At 51.3% G+C, this 15,829-nt stretch overlaps 1 protein-coding gene across 5 annotated transcripts in view; it reads right to left on the reverse strand.

Moving 5' to 3' along the window:
• Window positions 1-15,829, reverse strand: part of ece1 (endothelin converting enzyme 1) — a 560,453-nt gene that overhangs the window by 59,758 nt on the left and 484,866 nt on the right. For all 5 annotated transcript variants that reach the window (XM_072478544.1, XM_072478542.1, XM_072478545.1 and 2 more), the window contains 2 exons: window positions 13,151-13,249; window positions 8,303-8,380 (listed from right to left, as the gene is read on the reverse strand). In XM_072478544.1, coding sequence (XP_072334645.1) covers window positions 8,303-8,380; window positions 13,151-13,249 — 177 coding nt within the window. The remainder of the gene's footprint in view (window positions 1-8,302; window positions 8,381-13,150; window positions 13,250-15,829) is intronic.

Consider the following 15,829-nt stretch of genomic DNA (forward strand, 5'->3'; position numbering starts at 1 on the left):
TGAGGCAAAGGAAAGGGGACAACTGCCCCTGACTATGTCTGAAGCAACGATATCGCTTCTCTTAAAGAAGGAAAAGGACCCGCTACAATGCGGGTCCTATAGACCTATTTCCCTCCTAAATGTAGATGCCAAGATCCTGGCCAAGGTAATGGCAATGAGAATAGAGGAATGTGTCCCGGGGGTGGTCCACGAGGACCAAACTGGGTTTGTGAAGGGGAGACAGCTGAACACGAATATACGGAGGCTGTTAGGGTTAATGATGATGGCCCCACCAGAGGGGGAAACGGAGATAGTAGTGGCGATGGATGCCGAGAAAGCATTTGATAGAGTGGAGTGGGATTATTTGTGGGAGGTGTTGAGGAGATTTGGTTTTGGAGAGGGGTATGTTAGATGGGTGCAGCTGTTGTATAGGGCCCCGATGGCGAGCGTGGTCACGAATGGACGGGGATCTGCATATTTTCGGCTCCATAGAGGGACAAGGCAGGGATGCCCTCTGTCCCCATTATTGTTTGCACTGGCGATTGAGCCCCTGGCGATAGCGTTGAGGGGTTCCAAGAAGTGGAGGGGAGCACTTAGAGGAGGAGAAGAACACCGGGTATCTTTGTATGCGGACGATTTGCTACTATACGTGGCAGACCCGGCGGAGGGGATGCCAGAAATAATGCGGATACTTGGGGAGTTTGGGGAGTTTTCAGGGTATAAATTGAACATGGGGAAAAGTGAGTTGTTTGTGGTGCATCCAGGGGAGCAGAGTAGAGAAATAGAGGACCTACCGTTGAGGAAGGTAACAAGGGACTTTCGTTACCTGGGGATCCAGATAGCTAAGAATTGGGGCACATTGCATAGGTTAAATTTAACGCGGTTGGTGGAACAAATGGAGGAGGATTTCAAGAGATGGGATATGGTATCCCTGTCACTGGCAGGGAGGGTGCAGGCGGTTAAGATGGTGGTCCTCCCGAGATTCCTCTTTGTGTTTCAGTGCCTCCCGGTGGTGATCACGAAAGCTTTTTTAAAAAGGATTGAAAAGAGCATCATGGGTTTTGTGTGGGCCGGGAAGACCCCGAGAGTGAGGAAGGGATTCTTACAGCGTTGCAGGGATAGGGGGGGGCTGGCACTACCGAGCCTAAGTGAGTATTATTGGGCCGCTAATATTTCAATGGTGAGTAAGTGGATGGGAGAGGAGGGGGGAGCGGCGTGGAAGAGATTAGAGAGGGCGTCCTGTAGGGGGACTAGCCTACAGGCTATGGTGACAGCCCCATTGCCGTTCTCACCGAGGAACTACACCACAAGCCCGGTGGTGGTGGCTACACTGAAGATTTGGGGACAGTGGAGACGACATAGGGGAAAGACTGGAGCCTTGGCGGGTCCCCCGATAAGAAACAACCATAGGTTTGCCCCGGGGGGAATGGATGGGGGATATGGAATGTGGCAAAGAGCAGGAATAACGCAACTGAAAGATCTGTTTGTGGATGGGAAGTTCGCGAGTCTGGGAGCGCTGACCGAGAAATATGGGTTGCCCCAAGGGAATGCATTCAGGTATATGCAACTGAGGGCTTTTGCGAGGCAACAGGTGAGGGAATTCCCGCAGCTCCCGACACAAGAGGTGCAGGACAGAGTGATCTCAAAGACATGGGTGGGGGATGGTAAGGTGTCAGATATATATAGGGAAATGAGGGACGAAGGGGAGACTATGGTAGAAGAACTAAAAGGGAAATGGGAAGAAGAGCTGGGGGAGGAGATCGAGGAGGGGCTGTGGGCAGATGCCCTAAGCAGGGTAAACTCGTCGTCCTCGTGTGCCAGGCTAAGCCTGATTCAGTTTAAGGTATTACACAGGGCGCATATGACTGGAGCACGGCTCAGTAAATTTTTTGGGGTGGAGGATAGGTGTGCGAGGTGCTCGAGAAGCCCAGCGAATCATACCCATATGTTTTGGTCATGCCCGGCACTACAGGGGTTTTGGATGGGGGTGACAAAGGTGCTTTCAAAAGTAGTGGGGGTCCGGGTCGAACCAAGCTGGGGGTTGGCTATATTTGGGGTTGCACAAGAGCCGGGAGTGCAGGAGGCGAGAGAGGCCGATGTTTTGGCCTTTGCGTCCCTAGTAGCCCGGCGCAGGATATTGTTAATGTGGAAAGAAGCCAAGCCCCCGGGGGTGGAGACCTGGATAAATGACATGGCAGGGTTTATAAAGCTAGAGCGGATTAAGTTCGTTCTAAGGGGGTCGGCTCAAGGGTTCACCAGGCGGTGGCAACCGTTCGTCGAATACCTCGCAGAAAGATAGATGGAATGGAAAAAAGAAGGCAGCAGCAGCAGCCCAGGATCGGGGGGGGGGGGGGGGGGGGGGAGGAGGAGGAACCAGAAGGACTCTCAGGGTTGTTAATATATACTGTATAATATGTATAGGTCGTTGCTACAGATAATTATATATTGGACTGTTAAATTATATTTTTGGAGAGTGTTACTTGTGATAAGGCAGTTGCCAATTAGGGTTAGTTTTCATTTTTGTTATTTATTATTTATTCATTTTTTAAAAAATGTTTTTTGTTTATAAAATAGGTCATTGTTATTTGTGTTGTTATAATATTGTGTAAAGGATGCACAATGTACTGTGTTGGTTGACCAAAAATTTTCAATAAACTATTTGTAAAAAAAAAGAAAAAGGCTCCGTGCCTTTATAAACAGAGTAATAGAGTACAAAAGTAAGGAGGTTGGACTAAACCTCTGTAAAACACAGTTAAGTCCTCAGCTGGAGTCATGTGTTCTGATCTGGGCACCGCACGATAACAAGGATTGTCGAGTCCTTGGAGAGGGTGCAGAGGACATTTACTAGAATGATACCAGGAATGAGGGACTTCAGTTAATGCTGGAAGACTTGAGAAACAGGGGTTGCTTTCCTTGGGAGCTGAGAGATTGAAGAAATTTGATAAGAAGGTCTAGATTTCCATCGTGGGGCAGGTAGCAGGAATGGCTTGCTTGATTGATAGCCCTGGCTCTCTGATCTCTACTGTCAATTTCACAATATTTATCCACAAAAGACTTAGAGGTTTCAAATGATTGCAGTTTCTATTATTGATACTTTGAAGAGTCTAGGTGATTAACACTTTTATTGCCCTGCGGTGCAATGACAATTTTTACAAACAGTTTTTTTTTTTTTAAAACACATCCTGCTATCACTATAGGATTCATTGGTTCTGCACAGCAGATAGTTGTTCAATAGGCATGGAAGTACTATAGCTTGGCATTGGCGACATGAGAAGCATTGGGGTGGGTGGCGTGCTATAGCTTAGTACTCTAAATTTATATTGAAAAAAGCTGGCCCCACTCCATGAAAATTGCTACGGATGTCTATTGTTGCCATGGAACCGACAGGCCAGGAGTTCGGGATGCAGACTTTCCTCCCGCACCAGGCCGCACCCATCTGAGGCACTCCCAAAAATCAGACAGTCCAGGAATGGATTCGGGAATCCTGAAATCGAGGCCCGCCTGCCATTTTTGAAGGGATCCTGAGTCAAATCCAAATCATGAAGGATTTTAGGAAAATAAAACTGCTTTCAGTTTCAGAGAGTCAGTAACTAGAGGGCATAGATTTGAGGGAGAAATGAGGAGCACCTTTTCCCAGATTCATAACAACCTTGAATGTGCTGCTTGATAGGCCAGTGGAAGGAGATTTACCCCAACAACCCAAAGATGTGCAGGCTAGATGGATTGGCCATGCTAAAGCGACCCTTAATTGGAGAAAAATAATTGGGTACTTAAAAGGAATTTAATATGCACTTGAAAGCTACAGGGCAAGAGCAGGTGAGTGGGGCTGTCAAAGAGGTGGCAATGGGATTGATGGACTGAATGGCCTCATTCGCGCCTTTATCATCCTATGAAATGCCTGTGGTCTGTCATTTTGGGGTCCTGCAGACCTTCCTGGGGTAGATTTAGGTGTAAGTGATAGCGCCAGTCAATGAGGCAGAGGCAGTGAAAAGCCCCCTCGCTGTCCCAGCCAGCCAGCCACACTCCCCTCATTCCCTCCTCCCCTCACCCCCATCCCAGTCACAACCTGCTCTCTTCCCCCTCAATCCAGGCCCCTCCCTCAGTAAAGCCTAGAGATCCGGGGGCAATTTGGCCTTTGTGTATGAAACAGGCAAAGGTCAGGTGTCAGGCAGATTGGCCCCGTCTTTCCGGAAGAGAGATCCCAAACTGCGGCTTTTGCCAGCTGCATCTCAGTGATCTCCTAATGGGAGTTTTGGGTATTGGCAACGGGGGAGGGGCTGGTAAAGATATCAAGAGTAATCCAGAATCTGGGGCCTGTTGGGAGTCCCACAAAGCAGGAAGCAAGAGTACTTCACATCTTTTTGTGGGTGTGGGGGGGGTGGGGGGGTGGGGGAGGAACCGATGCAGAAAAATAAACCTGAAACCGGGCTCGTTCCACGTGTGATGCAGTGACCTGGTGAACGAAACTCATCGGCAACAGGTCACCCCTAGCCTGGGCCTCCCAGGGGACTCAGTGGAAACCAGGAACCAGCTCTGTGTCACTGTGGCCGCAGACGTTGTGCTCTCTGGCTCTGTAATTCCGTATCTAGTGAAACGCTGCGAAAGAGGAAGTTGCTTTTGTCTAACAGACCCTTATTGTGAGTGAACTGGTTCGAGCACTTGGGTGCAGCCCTCTCCACAATGAACGCCGATCCAAATTCCACCCAAACCTTGTTTATTTGCAAAGCTGCTCGATTCACACAGCACTTGACAGTGTGAAAACAAGGTCAGTGTGCAGCTTCTGTGTGGTCGCTGGAAAAAAACCTCCATCTCATTACGCAGGACTTTAATTACAACAATGCACCAAGCCAGTGCTATCCTGAAAACATTAACTCCAGCCTGTTTGCTGACTGTCTGGTGTTACTTTGATCTTCCAGGACAGACATCCGCATGGCCTGGCCAATGATCACAGATCACACGAAAGGTGCCAAAGCATTAAGTCAGGACTGATGCTGCGCAAATGCTTGCCCTGGCCAGGGAGTTTAGAACACAGGGTCACACACCGAGGAATGAGTTACAGAGAGATTTCTTTGCTGATAATCGAATTCTCTACCCCAGAGAGGGATGGATAGTCATAGAATTTACAGTGCAGAAGGAGGCCATTCAGCCCATCAAGTCTGCACCGGCCCTTTTGCAAAGAGCACCCTACTTAAGCCCACACTACCACCATATCCCCGTAACCCAGTAACCCCACCTATCCTTTTTGGACACCCAGCACAGGAATGTGTTGGAGGAATGGGCCTAGGTTAGGGTGCTCTTTCGGAGGGTCGGTGCAGACTCGATAGGCCGAATGGCCTCCCTGTGCATTGTAGCGGTTGTATGATTCTACAATCTGTGATCTCAAAGCTACTTTGCCATTTGATAAAATCATGGCTGAACTTATAAAACCACTTTTCCACTCCGTCCCCATCATCTGCTGATGCTCTAAATGCCCAAAAATCCATCAGTCTGTCTTTAATGTACTCGACGACTGACTAGGGGGTGGGGGTGGGGAAGCACAGTAGTTAGCACAGTTGCTTCACAGCTCCAGGGTCCCAGGTTTGATTCCCGGCTTGGGTTACTGTCTGTGCGGCGTCTGCACGTTCTCCTCGTGACTGCGTGGGTTTCCTCTGGGTGCTCCGGTTTCCTCCCACAGTTCAAAGATGTGCAGAGTACATTAAAGACAGACTGATAGATTTTTGGGCATTTAGAACATCAGCAGATGATGGGGATGGAGTGGAAAAGTGGTTTTATAAGTGCAGCCATGATTTTATCAAATGGCAAAGTAGCCTTGAGATCACAGATTGTAGAATCATACAACTGCTACTGTGCAAAAGGAGGCCATCCGGCCCATCGAGTCTGCACCGACCCTCCGAAAGAGCACCCTAACTTAGGCCCATTCCTCCAAAACATTCCTGTAACCCCACCTAACCTTTGGACACTAAGGGACAATTTAGCATGGTCAATCCACCTAACCTGTACATCTTGTGAGAGGAAACCGGAGCACTCGGAGGAAGCCTACACGCGCAGTGAGGCAGCAGTGCTAACCACTGTGCTGCCGGGCCATATGGACCACCTGCCCAGTAATGATACACTGCGACTTTATAGAAATCGCCTATCTTTCTGTTTCAATGGCTGTGTATTCTTCAACGTGGTCACAGTGGGATTTTCTTTTGACCAAGTTTTGCATGGGAATAAAATATTGGCTGGGATTCTCCGCCACATCTCCCGTTCCCTGCAGCAGGACGGGAGAATCTCAGCGGTGTGAACAGACGGAGAATCCCGCCCATAATCTCACAGCCAAATTGTTTGTCCCACTACCCCCTGGTCACTGTGCTAACAATGTCTCCTCCTTTACTTCATCCAAACCCCTCGTCATTTTGGGCACCTCTTTTAAATCTCCCCTCAATGTCTCAACTCTCCCTGTCCTCCTTGGGGGTAACTTCTACATTGGGGAGCTTATTTTTTGCAGGGGGTAAAATATATTCACACCAAGTTTAAAAAAAAAGATATTAAATGGTCGGTTGTTAAAATGTTAATGAGCTAAACTTTTGCTTCTCTATTGGTGGGGTAATCAGTAATTCTTTAGCTTACTCCACAGATGCTGCCTGACCGGCTGAGTTTATCCTGCTTTTTCTGTTTTTGTTTCAGATTTCCTGCAGCTGCAATATTTTGCTTTTTACTCTAACTTGTTTTTGGTAGTCGACACCTTACAGCCACTGTGCTGGAGAGTCCCCGCCCCTTCTGACTGTCGAAATGGGGTTATGAATAAAATCAGACAGAGACAGAGGCAGGTCCAACAAGGCTGTAAAGTCAGTCAATTGGGCGGTGTCTGCTCATGGATAGGAGATTTTGGTTGAAGGTCATAAAAGCGAACACGACAAGTAACTGACCACATTTGACATTATAAACATATTGGGCGGAATCCACCGGTTGTCTTGCGCTCTCGCTCGAGCGCGGTGCAGCCGGTGAACCGGGAGAGGCCTGTCGCGGATTTCCCGGAAGTCTTCACGCTTCGCGGGATCCACCCAGGTCCCACAAGGCATCCGAGTCAGAAACACACCCATAAGGGGGGGAACGTACACAAAATCCAACGGCCTCCCCAGCGAGGCTGCAGCCGGGCGCCGTTCAGCACTGGCCCACACAAAGGTGGACCAGGCGGAACAGCACTCAGGGTCTCCCAGGACATTCAAGGCTCCTGGGTGGTCAAGGTCAGTGCAAGGTGGCACCCTGGCCCTCCTCCTGGAACGTAGGCACCTTGGCACTGCCCAGCTGGCACCTTGGCAGGCACTGCGAAGGTGGTTGGAGCACTGCCCGGGTGTTAGTGCAAGACTGCCCGGGTGCCAATGCCAAGGGTCCAGGCCCAAGGGGGGGGGGCATGCCCATAAGAAGGAGGTGGAGGGGGGGGTTGATGGGTGAGGGTCCTGGAAGGGGATAGGCCTATAAGTGGGCATGGGGGGCCTGAAGAGGGGGGGACCCCTTAATGGGGAGTCCTCACTTGGGAAGTGTGGATTAGTGCCTGTGGGTGTGTGGGGGGGGTGACATTGCCCATGGGTGGGGGGCCATGGGGGACCCACAAGCTCACAGATTTTGGGGCACCCTTTCAAAATGGCGGCTCGATCTTGGAGTTCAGTGCTGAAACAATTCTTAGTGTGGGCTAAACTGGGCAGCACTGTGGTCCAGTGGTTAGCACTGCTGCCAACGGCACTGAGGACCTGGGTTCGATCCCAGCCCCAGGTCACTTTCTCCCCGTGTCTGCGAGAGTTTCATCCCCACAACCCAAAGATGTGCATAGTAGGTGGATTGACCACACTAAATTGCCCCTTAATTGGAAAAAAAAATAATTGGGTGCTCTAAATTTATTTAAGAAAAGAAAAAAAAAAATGTGTGGGCTAAACTGTAAATTCTATGATTATAAACCGGTGAGAAACTCCCTCGGGCCCCAAAATGTGACTAAGTGTCATTGAATAGCGGTGGGGAACTCACTGAAAAACCCGTCACAAATGAACTTAGAAACTTTTGGGGAGAATCGCACCCATTGAATCAAGCATCATCCAATTGGGAAATTAGTCTTTTGACTTTCCAATTGGCGTAGGAGGCCGTACGTCACAAGGATGGATGTGTTGCCGACTGATGGCTGGAGCGTGGGGGGCGGGTCATGGGATGATACCTCCAGGAATCTATTTAGTCACGGTTGGCAACCTCCCCAAGTGCAAATGGAGCCAACTGTACGGTGTAGTCAGTACATAATGTTACATTCACTCTCACCAGGTCACCGAGGCACAAACGGGACACATCTGCTTACATCATTGAAGAGTTTGTCCAACTCTTTAGGATCCATAATGAACTTTGGATAACCAATCATGTCGTAGATTGAATCAGCCTGTCCAACATAAAATTAAAGCACAAGGTTAAATCAGGGCAAGTGTTGAAAATCTGAGTCTGCAAATTTGCGACTGCAATGTTACAATATGAAGATTTATCACCCTCGGGGTGCAAATCCACTCACAGCTATGGAAAGAACTTGGGCGGAATTTACCGGCTGTTCACGTCGGTAGGATAATCTGGTCCCACCGACAGCGCACGGGTTTCCCGGCGATGAGTGGCGCAGTCACCCGCTGCCAACGTAGGGACAAGAAAATCCCGCTGGTGGGCTGCCTACGTCGCTGAAAATGCACTGTGGGTTGCTCGGGAAATCCTGCCCCTTGTTGACATGGAGGTGAGTGAATCAGTGGTTAAGGTGCAAATGGAGGATCTCAACTGCTCATTCTATAAATTATGGTTAAGGATATACAGGTGGAAGGTATTCATCAGGCTTACTTGTGTACATACAAAGCAAGACTTAACACTGGTTGTAGGTTTTAGAGTTAGGAGCTATATATTTGTAATGCTCCATGTTGCGAATAAATCTAAACCAGAATAAAGACTGAAGTCTGAAATGGGATACTCCAGTCCCCGAGCCACGTATTTCTCGGCAGCGCGCCGTTGACTGGGGCGGCATTCTCTCTTCCCGCCGCTTGTCAATTTCCCATTGAAGACACACCGTGCCACCGGGAAGCCCGGCGGGACCAGGGAATCCCACCGGCTGGGGAATTCCAGCCCTGATCTCCTCCTTCACCAACTGGCTGTTAGACGTTTAACGTCAACCACTGCCCCGCTTGGGGTCATTTAAAGTTATTTTTGAAAATTGCCACCACATAAGAGAGCACTATTTTGGCCAGGCTGGTGTGGATGTTTGGAGTCAGTCAGGAGCCTCAAGAGGAAACAATCGCTGGTCATAATCCTCACATCTCATACACAGCCAATGAGCACAGGCAGCACTCGCAGGGGCCAAGGTGATGTGAGGAGTGGGTCACCTCATAACACCAATGCTGCAGGCAGAGCCTCAACACAGCTAGGTATAAACAGGCCCACTCCAAACTGCCGCACTCACATAACCCAATAAAACAGCACGCCATCCACATCTGGCTAAGTGAGAATCCAGGTGTGTAATTTCTGACTAGTACATTAAACAAAACAACTCGCCATCAGGTATGTGACCTCTATACTCACACTTGCACCTTTCTGTGTGTTTAGTGGTGAAATGGTTAGGGACAGAGGAGGATATTTTTAATCATTGAGAACGCTTTACTTCCTTGACTATTGCGCAGCCTCATAGGTGTGTCAAGTGAACATACACACATGAAGTATTTGCACTATGGTAAGACCTGTTCTACTAAAATTAGTGCAAATGGCCAAAATGGTGTCGCCATAGAAACACCGGTATCTGGTCGGTGATTTCCCTTGGACAACACCAAACACAATAAAGGTTGAGCGCACTGCCCAATCAGCAGTGACAATTCCGACTACCAATCACTGCAGTGGAAGAGTTAACAGGCATCATTTAGCTGTTTAACCATCGTTTTGTTTCAATTATGGGATCTCAGGTGACATTGATTGAACAATATTTACAGGTCGATTAGGAATAAAGTAGTGTAATTCTCCACAAGGTATTATCATCAGCCATGTAACTGATCTGAGTGGCAATGTTTATCATGCAGTATTGATTCGGAGCTGAAATAACGAAGAGAAACTGGGCTATTTAAATCAAGTTCATGGGTCAACTGTTCAGAATATCAGGGGAAACTAGCTTTTATTCTGCATAATACAAGATAAAAATAGAAAATGCTGGATAAACTCAGCAGGTCTGGCAGCATCAGTGGAGAGAGAAATGGAGTTAACATTACGAATCCATGCGACTCTTCTTCAGAGCTGAAGAGGGACCGAGGTGTGGTGGATTGTATAGTTGGAGAGGGGAGTGAAGGAGAATAGAGCGGCAGGGATAGATGGGAGCTCAGGAGAGGTTGACAAAGTTGTCATGAACACAAGACAACGGGACTGTTAATTGCAGCGTTAAAGACGGGGGGGGGGGGGGGGGGGCATGGTGGCGCAGTGTTGAGCATTGCTGCTTCATGGTGCCAAGGACCCGGGTTCGAACCCAGTCCCAGGTCACTGTCCGTGTGCAGTTTGCACATTCTCCCTGTGTTCTGCGTGTCTCACCCCCACAACACATATGTGCAGGATAGGTGTGTTGGCCATGCTGAATTGCCCCTTAATTGGAAAAAAGAATTAATAGTTACTCCAAATTTGAAAAAAAGACTGCAGAAGGTGCTATTAATGGCATAAGGGGTAGCAGAAATTGTTAATAGCGGAAGGGTCAGTGCACCATGAAAGCAAACCAAGTTACACATGGCCCTGTGGGGTAGGGGGTTGAGGGAGAAATTCAAAACAAAGGCCAACAGTCACAGTCTGAAGTTGCTGAACTCAATGTTGAGTTAGGAAGGCGGTAACATGCCCAAACGGAAGAGGAGGTGCTGTTCGTCCAGTTTGCGTTGGGCTTCACTGGAACATTGCAGTGGGCTGAGGGTGGACATGTAGGTAGGAGGACAAGATGCTGAGTTAAAATGGCAAGTAATGGGAAGGTCAGGATCACATTTGTGGACTGAGCGAAGGTGTTCCGTAAAGCGGTCAACCAGTCTGCATTTAGTCTCCGCAATGTAGAGGGGACTGCTTTGGGAGCAGCGAATACAGTAGACCAAATTGAAGGAGGTGCAAGTGAATCGCTGCTTCACCTGGAAGGAGCGTTTGGGGCCATGGACGGTGAGAAGAGGAGGTAAAGGGGCAGGTGTTACACTTCCTGACATTGCACGGGAATGTTCGGTGAGAAGGGGATGTGGTGTTGGGGTGATGGGAGAGGAGTGGGGGGAAGGAGTGGGGGGAAGGAGTGGGGGGAGGAGTGGGGGGAGGAGTGAGGGGAGGAGTGGGGGAGGAGTGGGGGGAGGAGTGGGGGGAGGAGTGGGGGAGGAGTGGGGGGAGGAGTGGAGGGAGGAGTGGAGGGAGGAGTGGAGGGAGGAGTGGAGGGAGGAGTGGGGGGAGGAGTGGGGGGAGGAGTGGGGGGAGGAGTGGGGGGAGGAGTGGGGGGAGGAGTGGGGGAGGAGTGGGGGAGGAGTGGGGGGAGGAGTGGGGGGAGGAGTGGGGGGGAGGAGTGGGGGGGAGGAGTGGAGGGAGGAGTGAACCAGAGGGTGACAGAGGGGAAGGTCCCTGTGGAATCCTGAAGGGGGCAGACGAGGGAAAGAAGTTTTTGGTGATGACATCATGCAGGAATTGGCGGAAAATGATCCTTTGAATGTGGAGGCTGGTGAGGGTGAAAAGGGAGGTTAAGGGGAACCCTATCATGGTTCTGGGAGGGCGAGGAAGGGGTATGAGGGCAGAGGTCAACAGATTTCCAGCAGCTGCTGCATTTTGTTTAGTATTTCTGCTGTTTAGTAGATTAGGAAACGCAATGGGGTGGGGAGGGGAAGAAGGAAAAGGGAATCTCTGTGCCTGTATTCTCAGGGTTTTGTGAATAAACCTGTTAAGGGAGGACTAGTTCCTGATTTCTTCTGTGCTCAGTGAATGAGCGGCGAGTTATAAAGTTCAATGGCGAGGTGGTAAAGATGAAAATCTGCCCCATCTTCAGCACCCACCTGGGAAAGGAGCAAACCTTCTGCACTGTGCTTTCTACAGAAACAAATTCAGTTTTTCCTGATTAAGCCAGCATTAACATGCCTTTAGGTTCAGTGTCATCCTGGCATGAACGGTACCTTGTTCATGGCAAAACGTTTCAGTTCAAAGTATGGTTTATGATTTTTGACAGATGTTATTGTAATAATGGAGGAAGCAGCAACCTCCTTACTTTGAGGCCAAGACAGATGCCCAGCTCCCCCTCGCACACGGTGAATGTTTAAGCATTTTCCTACAGCTGTGACCTGCAGATACCCCTCGCAGTCCAGCCTGTGACCTTTTGGGTAAGGCCTCTATACCGAAACACATGTACCTGGATGTGTTTTGTCTGCTGATCATGCTGAATGTGCTCTTAGTGTGGTGATTATTCAATCTGACCAAGAACCCAGCGAAGACAAGTACAAACTACACCAATGGGAGTTTGAGAATTTGGTAAGCAAACAGGGACATAAAAAAAAAGGTGTTGAATAGTTGTTTTTTAAAAAAACCCTGTTGGTTCATTGATATCCTTCAGGCATGGAGCTCAAAACGACCCAGTGACACCAGCATCAGAGTAGGTGCAAACCAAGTCCGATGGCCTACTTTGATGGACTGCGTGTCAGTCCTGACCCAGTCACCGAGCAACCTGGGGAGGGAAAACAGGCTGAAGGGTGCCCTAGCGACACTGCACAGCCTCCAAGGCACAGATCAATTAGTCTCAACATCCCAGGTCTGGGGACCAGGGAGGGGGCACCAATAAAATCATCAAGGGTACCTCCACCATGACAGACACTCCCTGTGACACACCATCTGGTTCAATATCTCATATTGTGCAATGTTGCATTGAAGATCCCTGGAAAGATTCCGAGTGGAGTTGAACAATAACTTGGATGAAAGGTGACCAGTGTGAAACATCAAGTCGGTTTCTCTCTCCACAGAGGCTCCCTGACCGACTGGGTATTTCTTTCTGGTGCTCATTTCCAATTTCCAGGAGCCCCAGTCCTTTGCTTTAGTTGATCTGACCAGGGCTGTGATAATCATTCCTATTACATGCAGCCTGTCCCCATCCTGACCTGGGATTGATCGCATCATTTGACGTGGCCGTTCTGTGACTCATGGGTTTTGGGGTTACCTTTTCCTTTGCAGCATTTTTGGTCTCTTCGTCCATCCACTTTGTTAGTTTCAGGCTCTCCTCGAAGGCAGCTTTTATCTCTGAAATCATCTCCTCGGCCTGAAGAACAACACCACCATTTAATAAACTGCTCACCCCCACCCAGGAGTTAAATGGATCTCAGCAAAGTGCAGGTTAATATATTAATCAAGCTGCCTTCTATCCAAGGCTCTGGATTGGAAGGACACATTCCCACTGAGGGATGAGAGGAATTGGTTTATATCAAAATGAAATACATTTGAAGCATTAAAAAAAAATTCAGAGTACCCAATTATTTTTTTCCAATTAAAGGGCTATTTAGTGTGGCCAATCCACCTACTCTGCACATCTTTGGGTTGTGGGGGTGAGACTCACGCGGACAGAGGGAGAATGGGCAAACTCCACACGGACAGTGACCCGGGGCAGGGATCGAACCCGGGTCCTCAGCGCCGTGAGGCAGCAGTGCTAACCACTCTGCCACCTACTGAAGAATTTCATTTTACCCTCAATCTCCTTTCTCCTTCTGAACCCTGTTAGCAACAGCTAGCTGGGTGCAGCAGCAGGTCCTGATATCCTTTTCCGAGGGAATGTAATGTACCCCGCTACCCCAACCAGAGGGCATGTACCCCCTCTACCCCAACCCGAGGGCATGTACTCCCGATACCCCAACCCGAGGGCATGTACCCCCGCTACCCCAACCCGAGGGCATGTACCCCCGCTACCTCAACCCGAGGGCATGTACTCCCGATACCCCAACCCGAGGGCATGTACCCCCGCTACCCCAACCCGAGGGCATGTACCCCCGCTACCCCAACCTGAGGGCATGTACCCCCGCTACCCCAACCCGAGGGCATGTACCTCCGCTACCCCAACCTGAGGGCATGTACCCCCACTACCCCAACCCGAGGGCATGTACCCCCGCTACCTCAACCCGAGGGCATGTACTCCCGATACCCCAACCCGAGGGCATGTACCCCCGCTACCCCAACCCGAGGGCATGTACTCCCGATACCCCAACCCGAGGGCATGTACCCCCGCTACCCCAACCCGAGGGCATGTACCCCCGCTACCTCAACCCGAGGGCATGTACTCCCGATACCCCAACCCGAGGGCATGTACCCCCGCTACCCCAACCCGAGGGCATGTACCCCCGCTACCCCAACCTGAGGGCATGTACCCCCGCTACCCCAACCCGAGGGCATGTACCTCCGCTACCCCAACCCGAGGGCATGTACCCCCGCTACCCCAACCCGAGGGCATGTACCTCCGCTACCCCAACCCGAGGGCATGTACCCCCGCTACCCCAACCCGAGGGCATGTACCCCCGCTACCCCAACCCGAGGGCATGTACCCCCGCTACCCCAACCCGAGGGCATGTACCCCCACTACCCCAACCCGAGGGCATGTACCCCCGCTACCTCAACCCGAGGGCATGTACTCCCGATACCCCAACCCGAGGGCATGTACCCCCGCTACCCCAACCCGAGGGCATGTACCCCCGCTACCTCAACCCGAGGGCATGTACTCCCGATACCCCAACCCGAGGGCATGTACCCCCGCTACCCCAACCCGAGGGCATGTACCCCCGCTACCCCAACCCGAGGGCATGTACCCCCGCTACCCCAACCCAAGGGCATGTACCCCCGCTACCCCAACCCAAGGGCATGCATCCTGATACCCCAACCCGAGGGCATGTACTCCCAATACCCCTATCCGAGGGCATGTACTCCCGATACCCCAACCCGAGGGCATGTACCCCCGCTACCCCAACCCGAGGGCATGTACCCCCGCTACCCCAACCCGAGGGCATGTACCCCCGCTACCCCAACCCAAGGGCATGTACCCCCGCTACCCCAACCCAAGGGCATGCATCCTGATACCCCAACCCGAGGGCATGTACTCCCAATACCCCTATCCGAGGGCATGTACTCCCGATACCCCAACCCGAGGGCATGTACCTCCGCTACCCCAACCCGAGGGCATGTACCTCCGCTACCCCAACCCGAGGGCATGTACCCCCGCTACCCCAACCCGAGGGCATGTACCCCCGCTACCCCAACCTGAGGGCATGTACCCCCGCTACCCCAACCCGAGGGCATGTACTCCCGATACCCCAACCCGAGGGCATGTACCCCCGCTACCCCAACCCGAGGGCATGTACCCCCGCTACCCCAACCCGAGGGCATGTACCTCCGCTACCCCAACCCGAGGGCATGTACCCCTGCTACCCCAACCCAAGGGCATGTACTCCCGATACCCCAACCCAAGGGCATGTACTCCTGCTACCCCAACCCGAGGGCATGTACTCCCGCTACCCCAACCCGAGGGCATGTACCCCCGATACCCCAACCCGAGGGCATGTACCTCCGCTACCCCAACCCGAGGGCATGTACTCCTGCTACCCCAACCCGAGGGCATGTACTCCCGCTACCCCAACCCGAGGGCATGTACCCCCGATACCCCAACCCGAGGGCATGTACCCCCGCTACCCCAACCCGAGGGCATGTACCCCCGCTACCCCAACCCGAGGGCATGTACCCCCGCTACCCCAACCCGAGGGCATGTACCTCCGCTACCCCAACCCGAGAGCATGTACCTCCGCTACCCCAACCCGAGGGCATGTACCCCCGCTACCCCAACCCGAGGGCATGTACCCCCGCT

Source organism: Scyliorhinus torazame, chromosome 16, assembly GCF_047496885.1.
Source record: "Scyliorhinus torazame isolate Kashiwa2021f chromosome 16, sScyTor2.1, whole genome shotgun sequence".
Taxonomy (NCBI): Eukaryota; Metazoa; Chordata; class Chondrichthyes; order Carcharhiniformes; family Scyliorhinidae; genus Scyliorhinus; species Scyliorhinus torazame.